Genomic DNA, 13,252 nt, shown 5'->3' with positions numbered 1-13,252 from the left:
TGAAAGAGTGGCATTGTGTACATACTGTTGCAGTCTCTCTCTCTCAACCCAACTCCCCACAGCTCAGCCCACAACTCCCTGGAATAGATCAACTGCAGAGTGCAGAAAACGTGTAAATATGCATGTATGTAAATCTCTCCTATACAGTGACGGCGATTTAATGTTTTGTTTTTTTTAATCCGAGGCCATGCATGGAGCAGTGGGAGAGCAGTCACTCAGCTGATCCAGCTTAGCCTCTCAGCCCCCCCCCCCCCTCTCAGGCACACACATTCAGATCTTCCATCAGACAAAACCTGCTGACACAACATGTGGTGCAAAGCAGCACAAAGCAGTTTGTATATCTTCAAAACATTCTGCTTTATTAAAGAACAACATCTGGTTTTTAATATAATTTTTTTTTCAAAGAGGTACATTCAGCTTGGAGGTTTAGAGTGTTGAAGCTGGAGACCCAAAAGGCTGGAGGTGGCAAGATGTCCCTGCTGTGCAGAACTGCTGCTGTGCCCACCTCCACCCCTCACAGACAGGGTCCGCAACCACAAAGCCTCTCGTGCTTATTTTTTTTCTTATTTTTTTAACATTTTGATTTTATAAAAAAAAAGTGGCTGGAAAAAGGTTGCATTAAAAATACAATCCATTCTTTTTACTTATAATTTAGACAGGCAAAATTAGATTTGAACACATTTTAAGCTTCGAAAATAGCATTTCTTTTTTCCATATATATGTAACTTAAAGGTTTATATCTGGTAACAAAGCAGGCAGCCCCTTCTGTGAATCATCTTACATCCAGTTATCTCTGGCACAGGTCTTTAGGTGACCAAACAAAACAAAAACAAAACAAAACCCCTGCTTTCCATATAAATCCTTAAAGTCCCTTAGGCCTAACAGCTGCATTTGCCATTGTGCAGATGATTTTTTTAAATTTTATTTTTACAGCTATTTAGGTTACAGTCAGGGAGATTTAATACACAGCATGTTTGAGCAGAGATCAGCGAAGCAGTAGTTAAAATCATCATAAAGACATATTCTATACAGATTGGCATCTAAACATAAATAATCAGTAACAATGATCGCTTTCAACTTCAACTTGCAGTTAAACCACCAGACAAAAAGTAGTGGCATTGGGTCCGAGGCTAATTTTTGGGATGCTGAATGTCTTCACAGAGGAGGGTCTGCCTGCCTTTGTGTAGATAAAATTGACTATTTAATGACACTGGCACAGTCTCACAACAGAGCTGTAGTAAAACAGGCCAACTAAAATGACACAAAGCAGAACACGCTCCACAATTTAAAACTGAAAGTAATAAAAAATATAACATTTGTGAGTCAAATTACATTTACTTAATAAATATGCAAAGTACACAATATACACTTGTGAAGAAAAGAAAGGGGGGAAAAAGAAACAAACCAAAGCATCATCAAAAGTGTCTGAAATCATGTAATTATGTTTAAATGGAATGTATGAAGCACTACACACAAGTTAAAGGAAGAAACAAGGGGCCGAACGGTCCACTCCAGAGAGTAGAGTCTCACAGTGGCATTAACTATTCCGATGAAGCTGGTTTTCTTTAATCCCCAACTTCAGCCTGACTGAGACAAAATAAGCAAACTTGTAAATGGCTAAGAATACAAATACCTCATTTAGGCTCTAGTACATGTGTGACATTATGTGTAAGGTGGTTACTGTTCGTGTAATGTTCTTCTCTGATATGTGCGTGTGTGCGCTCAGGCATATATTCATGTGCCTTGGTGACCATCTACACAATGCAGAAACCAGTTTCCTTAATAGTGCAGAAAATGTCTAACAGAACTACATCAGTAAGGTTTCAAGTAATCCTGGTTTACATTACACACAGGCATTTGTGGCTATTCTCACCCAGTGCATTTGCCCTACACTTGTGTCACACCCATACAACAAAACATCACTTTTAGGGCACGTGAGTGCGGACAGACTCTGATCGCATTGCGTTCATGTTTTTGGCTTCGAGCAGATGCTAACAATATATCTCTATACTACTGTACATATATTAACTTTCTCATTCAAATCTGACTCTCTTGAACTATCTCTGAGGTTGGAATATTGGAGGTGACGCTCCAAGCAATGTCTCATTGCCAGAATATCCTTAAAATCTCTAATGCATTTCTTAGCCTTACATAAACACACGCAGTTTTTGGACTGAGGGTTGATATGACCTCTGCTGACCCCTCATATCTTAGTATTCAATATAAATGGCATTATTAGATACAAATAAACATCTACAACCAGAAAACCACTTTAACAGTCGTTAAGCTGATCTGAGCTGGGCTGAAATCACATTCAGTAACTTTTCATCCCAAATGATTTGGATCCGTTGAGGAGTGTGTTTACTAAAATATTTGAAACAATTTAAAACTTAACAGTTGAAAAGTGTAATAACACTAAAGTAGAATAACCTCTGAAACTGTTGATAATATATTAAAAAAGCTTGTAGAATGCAGAGACTAAACGTTGGTGGAGCTCTTTTGAGCCTTCTTTCATGCACATTTAGCATTCTTGAAGTGGATATTTCAGCTGCTTGTTAAAACAGCAGATGAATAGAGCTACTGACAAGGCAGCCATGTATGCATTCGCTTCTATAGTAAGGTACAAAAAAAAAAAAAAGAAAGAAAACTCATGCCTGGGGTCTAAGTAGATACTGTATAAAAGAATGTAGAGCACTGCTCTGTAAGCATGCATGAGAGGTGGCTGCTTTTTGAGGTTGGACAGCGAAGGACGGAGAAGGAGACACACAAGTCAAAAGACTTTTAAACCCTCTCAAAGGACCGAACGCGTTTCTTCTGATTTTTTTCCATCTCCTCCTTTCAGATGGCAGACGTTCTTCCTTGGTACGGGACCCTGAATGAGGTTGACGTGACTGTTATGAGTCCTCGATGCCTTTTAGTCGCGCTCCTTTAGATGCTTGTACGATAGTGGCATTACTGCTGCAATCTGAAAAGGATTGGGTGAGCAGATGTTACCTGATGTCTTCGTCATAAGTTCATACCAACAAGAGGACAAGGACGAGACACCTTGAAATCACACCCCAAATGAATAAGCAGTGATTAACAACATGAAGGTCACTACAATGCCACCGGTTTCCTCCACCAGATTAAAAAAGAAATTAATAAAGGAAATGATCCCGATTTGATCCAAGTCTACTGAATTTCTGAAGCTCAGCAGAGACACTAAGCAAATACAGAAGGTTAGTGCTGACTCTTTGTTTACCTTGATGTTTGTAGGAGGGATTCCAATGATGGCTACAGGGAAAGTAGAAATGTGAGTTAAACTCTGCAAGCTGTCATACAGTCTCTTTCTAAAATTGCGCAACCAGAGACGATGGTCAATAGTGACAGATATGTGCAACATTCAGTCCTTCATCCAGGGGGTGGACAAAAACTAAATGTAAACACTTAAGGATATTTAGCACAACATCACAACACAATGGCTGCTTTTCATTATTCGCGGTGTTTACATTTTTTTGTGTTTGGTATTTTTTTCGTCTACCCCCTGTCATGAAGTAGCATTTGGGCAGAGCTTATGCCAACATCACATCATGCACCGAGTCATGCAATGCACTCACATATAAAACAGTAAGCAGACAGCCACGACCAATTAGGGTTTGGATATACACACAGAAGACAGTGACCACGACAAATGATTAAACCACATTGTTACAAACAGCACATATATTTCAGAAAATGGGGCCAAAATCATAGGCCAGCCCTGCTGTTTCACACTGTTGGGTAAAGAGGATGAAACCACCACAGACACTTCACACACAGACACTCTTACAAGGTCCAAAAATGCGAGAGGCTGAAATAAAAATTTGGATTTGAAAGCACATCTGCGCATGCAGAAAGGTAAATACAAGCTGGGCATCGAAAGGGAGGCTGAAAGGAGCACGAGCTTGCACAAAAAAAACAAACAAAAAAACAAAAAACTTTTGAAAGATTAGGTCAATGGATGCTTTCACATATCAAGTGAGTGCACCATTTGGTCAGTTTAATAGAAATGATTAAACAAAACAAGAGGCATGGGAAAAGTGCATCTCTTCAGCCAGCCAATATGAGCCTAACACAACACACAAGAACACAAAGAGTCTAAATAAATGCGGCCTTTATGCTACCGTCTTTGATTTCCTTGTTAAAACTCAAAGTTAGAGATGAGAGAGCTGCTGGACTGGTTGACTGGGGGAGCAAATCACTGATTGGCTTAAATGGCCTGAAAGTTGGCTGGTACCTGTTTAACTGACAGTATTGGACTCATCTGAAAAGGTTCTCATGAGCAGGGGCCTGGCTGACGACCGGGGTGACTGGATGCCCCCTGCGCTTGACTGAACCAGCTTCTTCTAGAAGGGTGAGGCAAGAGACACCAGTGACGACACTACGCTGATAATCACATACATACTTTGCCTTTCTCACCATCTTGTGCTCTCTTTTGCACACAGACATAAATATATAAACAAAGAACAATTAAATACATTCAGAAAGACTTCAAAGTAGACATGTAGACAATGAAAATTAATCCAGGAGCCATTTTAGACAACCCTTCTAGGAATGATCCGTTTTGGAAGCCCTTTAGTCGACTTTTTAATAGGTTCAAATAATATAGGGTTACTATTCTTGCAAATTTCACAAAATAAGTATGTCTTAAGACATATACAAACGCACACTCACACAAACACACACACACACACTGTCAGGCTTGAGGATCCAGGATGAGGTTGTGAATTTGGGCCTCATGCAGGTACGTTTGGATGCTGTGATGTGCTGCAGCCACCTGACTGGACATGCGAAGGCAGCAGGCAGTGGAGCAGCAAAGGCAGCTGGGAGGAGACACTGACTGATACAACTAGGCAGACAAGCATGGCAGACTAACAGCAAGTTTTTAGCATGGACAACCTGTCCTACTCCACACTGCTGGAAGAGATGGCAGCGTGCCATTCTTCCCAGTGTCACAAAAAAGAAAATCCCTCAAGTCAAGGTTTAAAATGGTGCCTTCCAAGGATAGCATTCCTGATATGTGACACAGTACATCAGAAATTTGAAATGTCTGACCTAATCTGTCCAAGCAAATTGGACTATTAAAATCTACAAAACAGCAGCCTGAGTTATTATAGGTGAAGAAAGGAGTCGAAACAGTGGGAGAGGAAGGACACAGAAGTAGGAAGCAGGCAAGTGGTGCACAGACACAGAAATTCTGAAGTATAAAAGCTGACAAAGAAAAAGAGACCTCAGTCACTCCATGAGAAGCTGTGAGAGCTAGCGGTCTGTGACAACATGAAGATAGTGGATGTCCCAGAGGAAGGAAGGCGATGTTTCATCTTTAGGGAGGATTGTCCAGAGAAGTAAGAGAGAAGGAAATAAGAGGGTGAGATACTTATGAGTGTGTTAAAGAGCAAAGCATTAGCACTAGTTAGGAAAAGTAGGAAAGGTGAAAAATGAGCCTAAAAAATAAAAATATGTGCACCATACGTACGCAAGTCCTGAATATTGTACAAATCTGCAAGTTATGTGGCTCTCCACAAATATGAGCAAAACTTCTCATTCAGTTTATTACTTCTCCCCCATCCAAAAAAGGAATAAAAATCAAGTCTAGACACAATACCAAAAAACCCACAGAAAAGAGCAAGAATACCACCAATCATTTCCATCTGCTTGCAAACACATTAGAGAGCCCACTGAAATGACAAAATATGCCTCTGGCAGACTTCTGGTGGAAGTTAAATAAAAACAGCCTTCAGAAATAATTCAACAACAGGCATAATTTTAAAGATGCACAGACACTTAAAAAAATTATCTCTTGGTACACAAAATATGTTTTGGGGGTGGTTGGCTTGTTTTTTTAGGTTTCTTTTCAAACCCTTTCTTCTCTCATTAAACATATCTCTTAAAACTCTCATAGCTTTTGGCAAACATGTGCAACGTAATATATGACAAGCTAACCGACCCCCTAATATAAACCTGCATAATGTACGTCATGCTTTAAATAGCCAGCAGAGGGCTGTAATAGATCAGATATTTGTGCTTTCAAACGTCTTTTTTCCACTTCTGAATAAGGTCAGATGTAATTTACCCCTCCCACCATCTTCTTCCCAATGATCTAACACCAAAGCAAAGGAAGTGTGAAGAGAGGCAAACAGCTCTGTAAAGATCTGCATTGCTCTATGTTAGCAAAGCCATGCAAATGTTACAATCAGCAATCGCATTAAAATTCCTTGATTTAAATCCTTCCCTGAACAGTACTTCATAAACCTCTATCAGTTCAACCTAAAATATATTAAACATATGCTCCATCAACAAAAATAACCATTAGCAAAAATAATAATTAGAAAAGAACGAATAAAGGGAAGGGAGAGAGAGAAAGAGAGGGGGAGAAAAGAGAGAGGGAGACAGAGAGAGAGAGTTATAGCACTACCTGTCGAGCGTAAGGGCCGCGGGGCTTGCGGAGCACCACGTAGAGGATTTCTGGCAATAGGCTGAGCAGGATGAGCACGATGATGACCAGCCAGGCTGACACCGAGCTCAGCATGTTGGCAAACACAAAGTATAACCGTTGCTGTCTCAGGAAAGGCCTGGGGGAGAGATGACACTTCAGTTTATACTGTCTGGAGGAGATACATGTTTGACTAGAATGAAAAGGCCAACTAAAATGACTACAATAAGATTTGTTTTTTTGTTTTTTTTAATCCTCAGTTGAATTCTAACCATATTACTCCTCCCCAGAAGAAGCTGAAAAACACATAGAAAGCCAGGGAACCCCATATCACAAAGTGGTTTATCCATGTCCAGTGCCGTGTATCCAGAGCCAACTAGAATGTTGGAGAAAAGAAAGTAGTAAGAGATCTTTTAAAACACATATAAAAGAACTTTGCAAAAGACATGACTAACAAAATATCTACTTCAAACTCATATGTCCACTCTAATGATAGACGTTTTATAAATGTCAAAATAAACAGGGGTAGAGCTTACCTTTAGTGTTACAGTGAAAACAAGGATGGTGAATACAATCGTTCCATATGACCAGTTCCCAAAAGCCTAGAGTCAAAACAATAAAACAATCAGCAGTTGTAGTTAGGAGACTGTAGATATGAAACCTGTTTAGAAGTGGATTTAAATCAAACCTGGCCATTATCCTGCAGGGCTGGGTTGCTGAACAAAAACCAAACACCAAAGAAGAAGACCAAGCCGTGGAAGACTCCCAGTAATGTCCAGTAGAGAAATGGTCCCCACCGTAACATGGCATTCTTACCGATTTGTCTAAAGATTTGAAAGAGGAAAATTAACAAATTTATTTACTTACTGTGTCTTTGTGTAACATTTCCTGTTTATCACACAAAAGGACAACACCATTATATAACATATTAATGGTGGCCAAAAAAGTTACTGTGTAAATACAAATGAGCTACCATCAGAATTAGTTAACTCAACTTCACCAGAAGAACTTTGTAACCTGTTCATTAAATATTTATTTTTACTTTTTTTTACTTTTAAATTACGCCTGAACCCAAACCAGGACTTTATTTAGTAACAATATTGTATTGTATAGTAAAAGTATACAATATAATTCTGTACCTAAATTCAAAATAAACACATTAGTCTCCGGATAGTGTTACCAATTCTTTAAATAGTGAAGTGTTGCACAGACACAGAAATCCTTCCAAGTCTAGATTTAAAACCTAAGAAAAGAATCTCCTAATCTCCATTACTGTGGGATTTTTGATGAAAGGACAGAACATAACAAGCACATCTACTTTTATATCCCAGTTTACCTGTAGAGGGTAGCATTTTCCAGGAGCATCTCAATGGAAATATGCTGTTCGAAAAGACTGTAAGCCAGGATGGGCATAGAGGTGAAGCAGATGTTGTACATCGTCAGATAGGCCGCATCATACAGGGGCTGGGGAGGATGGGAGCAGGAGGAAAGGTTGACGAGGGAAGGGTTGGTAAGGAGGAGGAGGGGTTAATATCACAGAGAGGACACAACTCATACACACAACCATAACTTGAGCACAGAGCACGTCATGAGCAAGCTTATATACATCTTTCATGTGCTTGTGAAAGATCTATATCAGAGACCAGTGGCATGATGGGGAAACCAAAAAAAAAAAAAACAACAAAAGAAAAGAAAATCACCTTCACCTTTCACACAAAAATATAATCACTCGGTGATCTTAAAAAGGATGACAGATGTCATAAGAATAATAAAATGAATCCTTGTGCTCAAAAGAATTTCCATAAGATTTTTCCCCTATTTTAATTTTTTTTCTAAGACTAGGAAAACAAACAAATGCCACCAGGATTCCAAAATATCCATATTGTGTCATGGTGTATTCGTGGTGGCACAACATGACCGGCATGAGTTTTGCCTATTTATATTGTATGACGATAACAAAGTGCATACATCCCAGGGACAGTGAGGAAAGGGGATTGTGAGGACAAGAGCTGAGCAATCGGGAGCACACAGAGGTGTGATTTTAGGAAACACTACTTCCTTTCATGTTCAGAATGTCTTTGAACCTCAATTAGATATACTTACTTGCTGGGAACAGCCGCAGAAGAACTGGTACAAAAACTGTGGTAAGATGAAGCAAAGATTCTGCAGGCGAACAGAGAATGAAAACAGGGTCATACAGAGTTCAACCTAAATAAATCAGTCTCGCATGTAAGACTATATGTGTATGAGCGTGTGTGTATCCATCCATTTCCTTCTGCTTATCAAGGATTCAGGATTGCGGTGGAGCTAAAGGTTGTCGGTCTATGGCTAGACTGACAAAAAGAGACAATCACTCGTGCTCACGTTCACACCTGCCAATTTAGATTGTGGGAAAGCCAATGTATACAGTGAGAGGCCACGCACAAGCAGGGAGAACATGCAAACTCCAGTCAGCCAGTGGATCCAAACACAGAATCTTCTTGTTGTGAGGTGACAGTGCTAACCACTGCACCAGTGTAAAGATACCAAATGGCTTTTGGTGGGTACTAGATGTTGACCAATATAGGATTTTTAAGATTGAAACTGGTATTTACTGATTTACAAATCCAATGTATGGGTCAATATTTCTTTTCATTCAGGCACACGAAATGCCCACATATATCACAAACCTTTTTTATCTGACAAAATGTAACCATGCAGGTTAAACATTAGCTTGTTTTATTTCCAAATCAAGATGCTGATTAGTCATTTACACTCTGAGCACCTGATCGTTGTGTTTGTAGCATTCCAAACATGTGTTTTCACAAAGGGGAAGTTACAACTGGTGGAAAACATTGAGACCCATATTATGGTCATGTTATGCTGATACTGACATATCAGCAAAAAGCTAATATCAGTCAAACAATATATCTGTCAGGCTCTAGTGGGTGCTCCTAGTGCTCCTGGACACAGAATCTCCACTTACCTTATAAAAGAAATACTGCACCAGGTGTGCAATGCGAACATAGTAGAGATGCCCATGTCCCAACAAAAGTTTCTTGAGGTGCTTCAGTTTGGGGATGGCATAATCACTGTTCCTCACCGCCTGTCGACCCTCTTTCCCCTTAATGCCTGAAACACCAAGGCCCAAAACAAATTACACATTTCTGCACTCCACTACACATAGAAGAGTAATTAAAGATGGCTAAATCAGCTTCAGCATCACATCATCACATTTCTTACCAATGCCTACATGAGCTTCCAAAATCATGCTGACATCATTGGCTCCATCTCCAATGGAAAGGGTGATTGGGCTGCCTTTGGAGTTCTTCACCATTTTAACTATCTATAGATAGATTGATACAGAGGCACAACAGCTGAATAAAATCAGAAATAATCTTTCACTGTGAAAGAAATCAATTCAGTTTTATTTCTCAGCTTATTAAATCACTGTTCTGACCTGTGCCTTTTGTAAGGGAGCCATGCGGCAGCAGAGCACAGACGTGCAGTTTTGACATATCTGTAGAAATAGGTCCTTATAGTCATGTAAGTTGTTTTCAGAGGATGAGTTGAGCACCATCGACAGAGTGGCTCCATCTACTATAAAACCATAATCCTGGCTGGACCAATTCCTGCAATACAGAGTAGACAAAATAGTTTAATCGTTACTAATGTTTTTGTTTTTTTTTAAACTACTGCCCCACAACCCCCTAATAAAAAGCCAAAAAAATAAATAAAAATCAGAATAATGTCAGTACATAGCACACAGGCTTTTGTAATCTAAGGTGCCAACCTGGCAACACATGTCTTTGCTGGTGGTGCATCCTGTACAGTTTTCTTGTGGTACTCGAGCAAGAGGTCATGCAGTCGGTCCTCACGCCTTTTTCCTGGAGACTCTAGAGTACGCACTGTTAGCTCCAACAGCTCTGTGTTCCTCTTGAACAATCTGCAAGCATAGCAGGTGGATTTGGCCGTCTCCATCTTGTCTCCTGTTAAGACCCACACTTTAATACCTGCTCCCTGCAGAGCCTCCATAGTCTCTGCTGCCTCCTCTTGAAGACTGTAGAATAATAAATAGAAAAGGATCATTATGACTACTAGCAGCAAGAATGCCTACAATTATGTATAGTTTATATACATGTGTTTAAAAAAAACCAAAACAAAAAAAAAGCTAAGCTAAATTACCAAATTTCATGTCATAATGGTTTGGGAAGGCGTGGTCCTTTAAAAGTGTGAGTGTTTGTGTATTAAATGATGAATAAATGGTGATTCAGGAATATGTTTACTTCCTTTGTTATAGGCAATGCATGTGTTTTAGACCTAAACTTTTGCAATTTATGCAGTCTATTTTTAAAAGCTGGAATCTTTGATTGTAGGTCACAACTTAACCACAAGATGGCAGTGTGAGCTTAAATTAAAACGCTCTAAAAAGAAGGGCTTTTAGCTGATATCAAACTAATCAGATGAAAATAGAAAGCCAAAGTCATACATGGTGAAAAAAGTGACAGTTGATGACATTTAAAACATCCCCAAAGGGAGGAATTAACTCATTGCAGCAACATAACAAAGAGCAAGTCCAGACAAGGCTTGGTGATATGCTCATCACAGGCTTTTGCACTCCTTTTTGTGCTTTTGCACTCACTCCTCTTCCTTTTGGCACTGATGTTTATTAAGGGGCAAGAACAGCACAAGTATGTGGATTTAAGGATATTCAGCAGGTTTCAACACAAAAAACTACGTCCAGATGAACAGAATCAACATATTTGGGGTTTCAACACAGCAGTTTCACAATTAAGAGCATCACAGTTATACATTTTGTGTGAGCACCCACCGATCTTCAACAGCAGTAGCTCCAATTAGATTCATTCCAGTCTCCACTTGGTTGTAAACAGCCATGAGCTTCTCCTCTCTGTCCTGCAGAGCCAGTCTAGCTTCCCTTAATCCTGAATCTACCTGGTCATACTCCTCAGCAGTAAGATGTTTGTAGGCCACACACAGTGTCCGGTAACCATCCTAAACAGTAAAATAGCAGCTGATGTTATAAAAGCCAAAATGTTATGCAATGAAATCATTCCAACAGTTGGAAATTTAGGAAAACGAGATGTTTTCCACCACGTACTGTTGCATTACGCTCCACATGCATGCGTATCTTTTCAACTTCCTCCTGTTTGACTCGGGGGAAGATGGAGGAGTCGGCTCCCTTACAAAAGAGCAGTGTTTCACCTGGGCACGAAAAACACACTATTATACAGACACCCAGCATCAGGGATGTGCTGGCCAACGCTATTTTATTAGCATTCCAATAACGTTGACAGTAACCTTAAGCTCACCTGATATTGATCTGACGATTACACTCATTCGCCTTCTGACTGGGTCAAAGTTCAACACATGAAGCAATTCATACCTAAAGGATGTACGCAGAGGAAATAAAAGATGTAATTTAAATACAAACAATAACTGAGATTTTAAAAAAAGAAAAGACATTCCAAGAAATGACTAACTTACATTTCAACGTCATTTGTCCTGTTGAGAATTTTCATGGTTTTACTTTCGAGGCCAAGAAATGTGAAGCCGTACCTGAGATCGAGACAAATCAAAACACAAATGGCTTTTATGTTCTCAAAAAATATTATAACGAAATTATACCAGTTACATTTTCCTTAGGTTTATCAATTCCAACTGTGTGCTTGTCAAATAGCCACCTGAAATCACTGAGTCATGACACCCAACCTCTTACCTCATTGCACCCTGGACCAAAGCAATCTCATCAGGTGAGGAGGCTATAAAGCCCCTCTGCTCCTGCAGTGGAGGGACCACTTGTCCATCTACCATTAATCCATCCACCTGGTCTATCCGTCCATCTTGACCTTGACCCTGCTCTGTAGACTCCTTTACCTGGACTGTGTGGCACAGGCACAGGGCACGCAGAAACAGCTCTTCCCTTTCCTATGAAAATTACGTAAACGTGGCTTAATACTGTTAAAAAAAAAAATGTAGGGCTTTACAAGTAGAAAATTCATTCATAAACCTTAAAATAAATTCATAAATCTTTTTTTTACTTAATTATTAACAACCAAACAAGGAGCTATATACAGTAGCTGGAGTTTGGATAACGCCTAGAATTTATAACCAAACTGACCCCTTATCAGCACAAGTAATTAAGTGCAATAGTCTGTGAAGTGTTATCAAGCACTCGTGTCAGGAGCATGCAGCTCCTTCCCTCCGCTATGTTATAGCGCATATGTCGACATGTCAAGGAGAATGTACCAGGGTGACCAATAAAGGGCCTTTCTGGGCATCGAGCTATGTAATGGCCATATGTTAATCCTTGTATGACTTTTACAACAGATGGCGGGACACCACAACACTCACCCTGCCAGCTTTCTGTTGTACTGTGTTCATAGGTCCATCTGTAACGCAGAATCCGTCCACTTCCGAGCTCGCATCCCTGTACTTGTATTGGTGGCCATCAATGCAGCACTCTATGAACTCCATGTTATTCTGAGTTAGGGTCCCCGTCTTGTCTGTGAAGACGTACTCCACCTACAGGCAACATGAAAATAAAAATGACACACACTTCCAAAACCATAAGAATTCAGTTTCTCGTTTAAAAGCCTCCAACAATAATATTAGGCAATTACTTCCCGGAGGAAATTACACTGCATTAATCAGTTTAACGGAGCATCACCTTTAACTCAAATAATCATCTGGCAAACCAAGTGTGACTGATCTATGGCAGCGCCCTTTAAGTCAGCAGTGCCATAATAAAAATGAAACAAGGAAAATTCATTTTAAAGAAGCACTTACATTAGTCTCGGGTAG

General features: G+C 39.8%; 1 protein-coding gene across 6 annotated transcripts in view; it reads right to left on the bottom strand.

Annotated features, from left to right (window-relative positions):
• Window positions 1-590: 590 nt before the first annotated feature.
• Window positions 591-13,252, bottom strand: part of atp11c (ATPase phospholipid transporting 11C (ATP11C blood group)) — a 40,874-nt gene continuing 28,212 nt past the window's right edge. Inside the window, exons 13-31 of one of the 6 annotated variants that reach the window (XM_085427596.1) lie at window positions 12,803-12,973; window positions 12,168-12,376; window positions 11,936-12,007; window positions 11,761-11,834; window positions 11,550-11,653; window positions 11,262-11,443; window positions 10,224-10,490; window positions 9,891-10,062; window positions 9,674-9,776; window positions 9,417-9,562; window positions 8,555-8,614; window positions 7,788-7,915; window positions 7,140-7,275; window positions 6,988-7,053; window positions 6,724-6,827; window positions 6,434-6,590; window positions 4,256-4,361; window positions 3,242-3,273; window positions 591-2,965 (exon numbers count right to left, since the gene is read on the bottom strand). In XM_085427596.1, the coding sequence (XP_085283722.1) occupies window positions 4,260-4,361; window positions 6,434-6,590; window positions 6,724-6,827; window positions 6,988-7,053; window positions 7,140-7,275; window positions 7,788-7,915; window positions 8,555-8,614; window positions 9,417-9,562; window positions 9,674-9,776; window positions 9,891-10,062; window positions 10,224-10,490; window positions 11,262-11,443; window positions 11,550-11,653; window positions 11,761-11,834; window positions 11,936-12,007; window positions 12,168-12,376; window positions 12,803-12,973 (2,253 nt within the window). In that variant the 3' untranslated portion in view covers window positions 591-2,965; window positions 3,242-3,273; window positions 4,256-4,259. Of the gene's footprint in view, window positions 2,966-3,241; window positions 3,274-4,255; window positions 4,365-6,433; window positions 6,591-6,723; window positions 6,828-6,987; window positions 7,054-7,139; window positions 7,276-7,787; window positions 7,916-8,554; window positions 8,615-9,416; window positions 9,563-9,673; window positions 9,777-9,890; window positions 10,063-10,223; window positions 10,491-11,261; window positions 11,444-11,549; window positions 11,654-11,760; window positions 11,835-11,935; window positions 12,008-12,167; window positions 12,377-12,802; window positions 12,974-13,252 lie in introns of all 6 variants that reach the window. The other 5 variants (XM_085427581.1, XM_085427588.1, XM_085427604.1 and 2 more) reach the window with 5 other exon arrangements.

The sequence above is a fragment of the Rhamphochromis longiceps genome, linkage group LG2 (assembly GCF_057381845.1).
Source record: "Rhamphochromis longiceps isolate RC_006_pf linkage group LG2, R_longiceps_female_GT1.1, whole genome shotgun sequence".
NCBI lineage: Eukaryota > Metazoa > Chordata > Actinopteri > Cichliformes > Cichlidae > Rhamphochromis > Rhamphochromis longiceps.
This window is presented reverse-complemented; position numbering and strand designations above follow the sequence as displayed.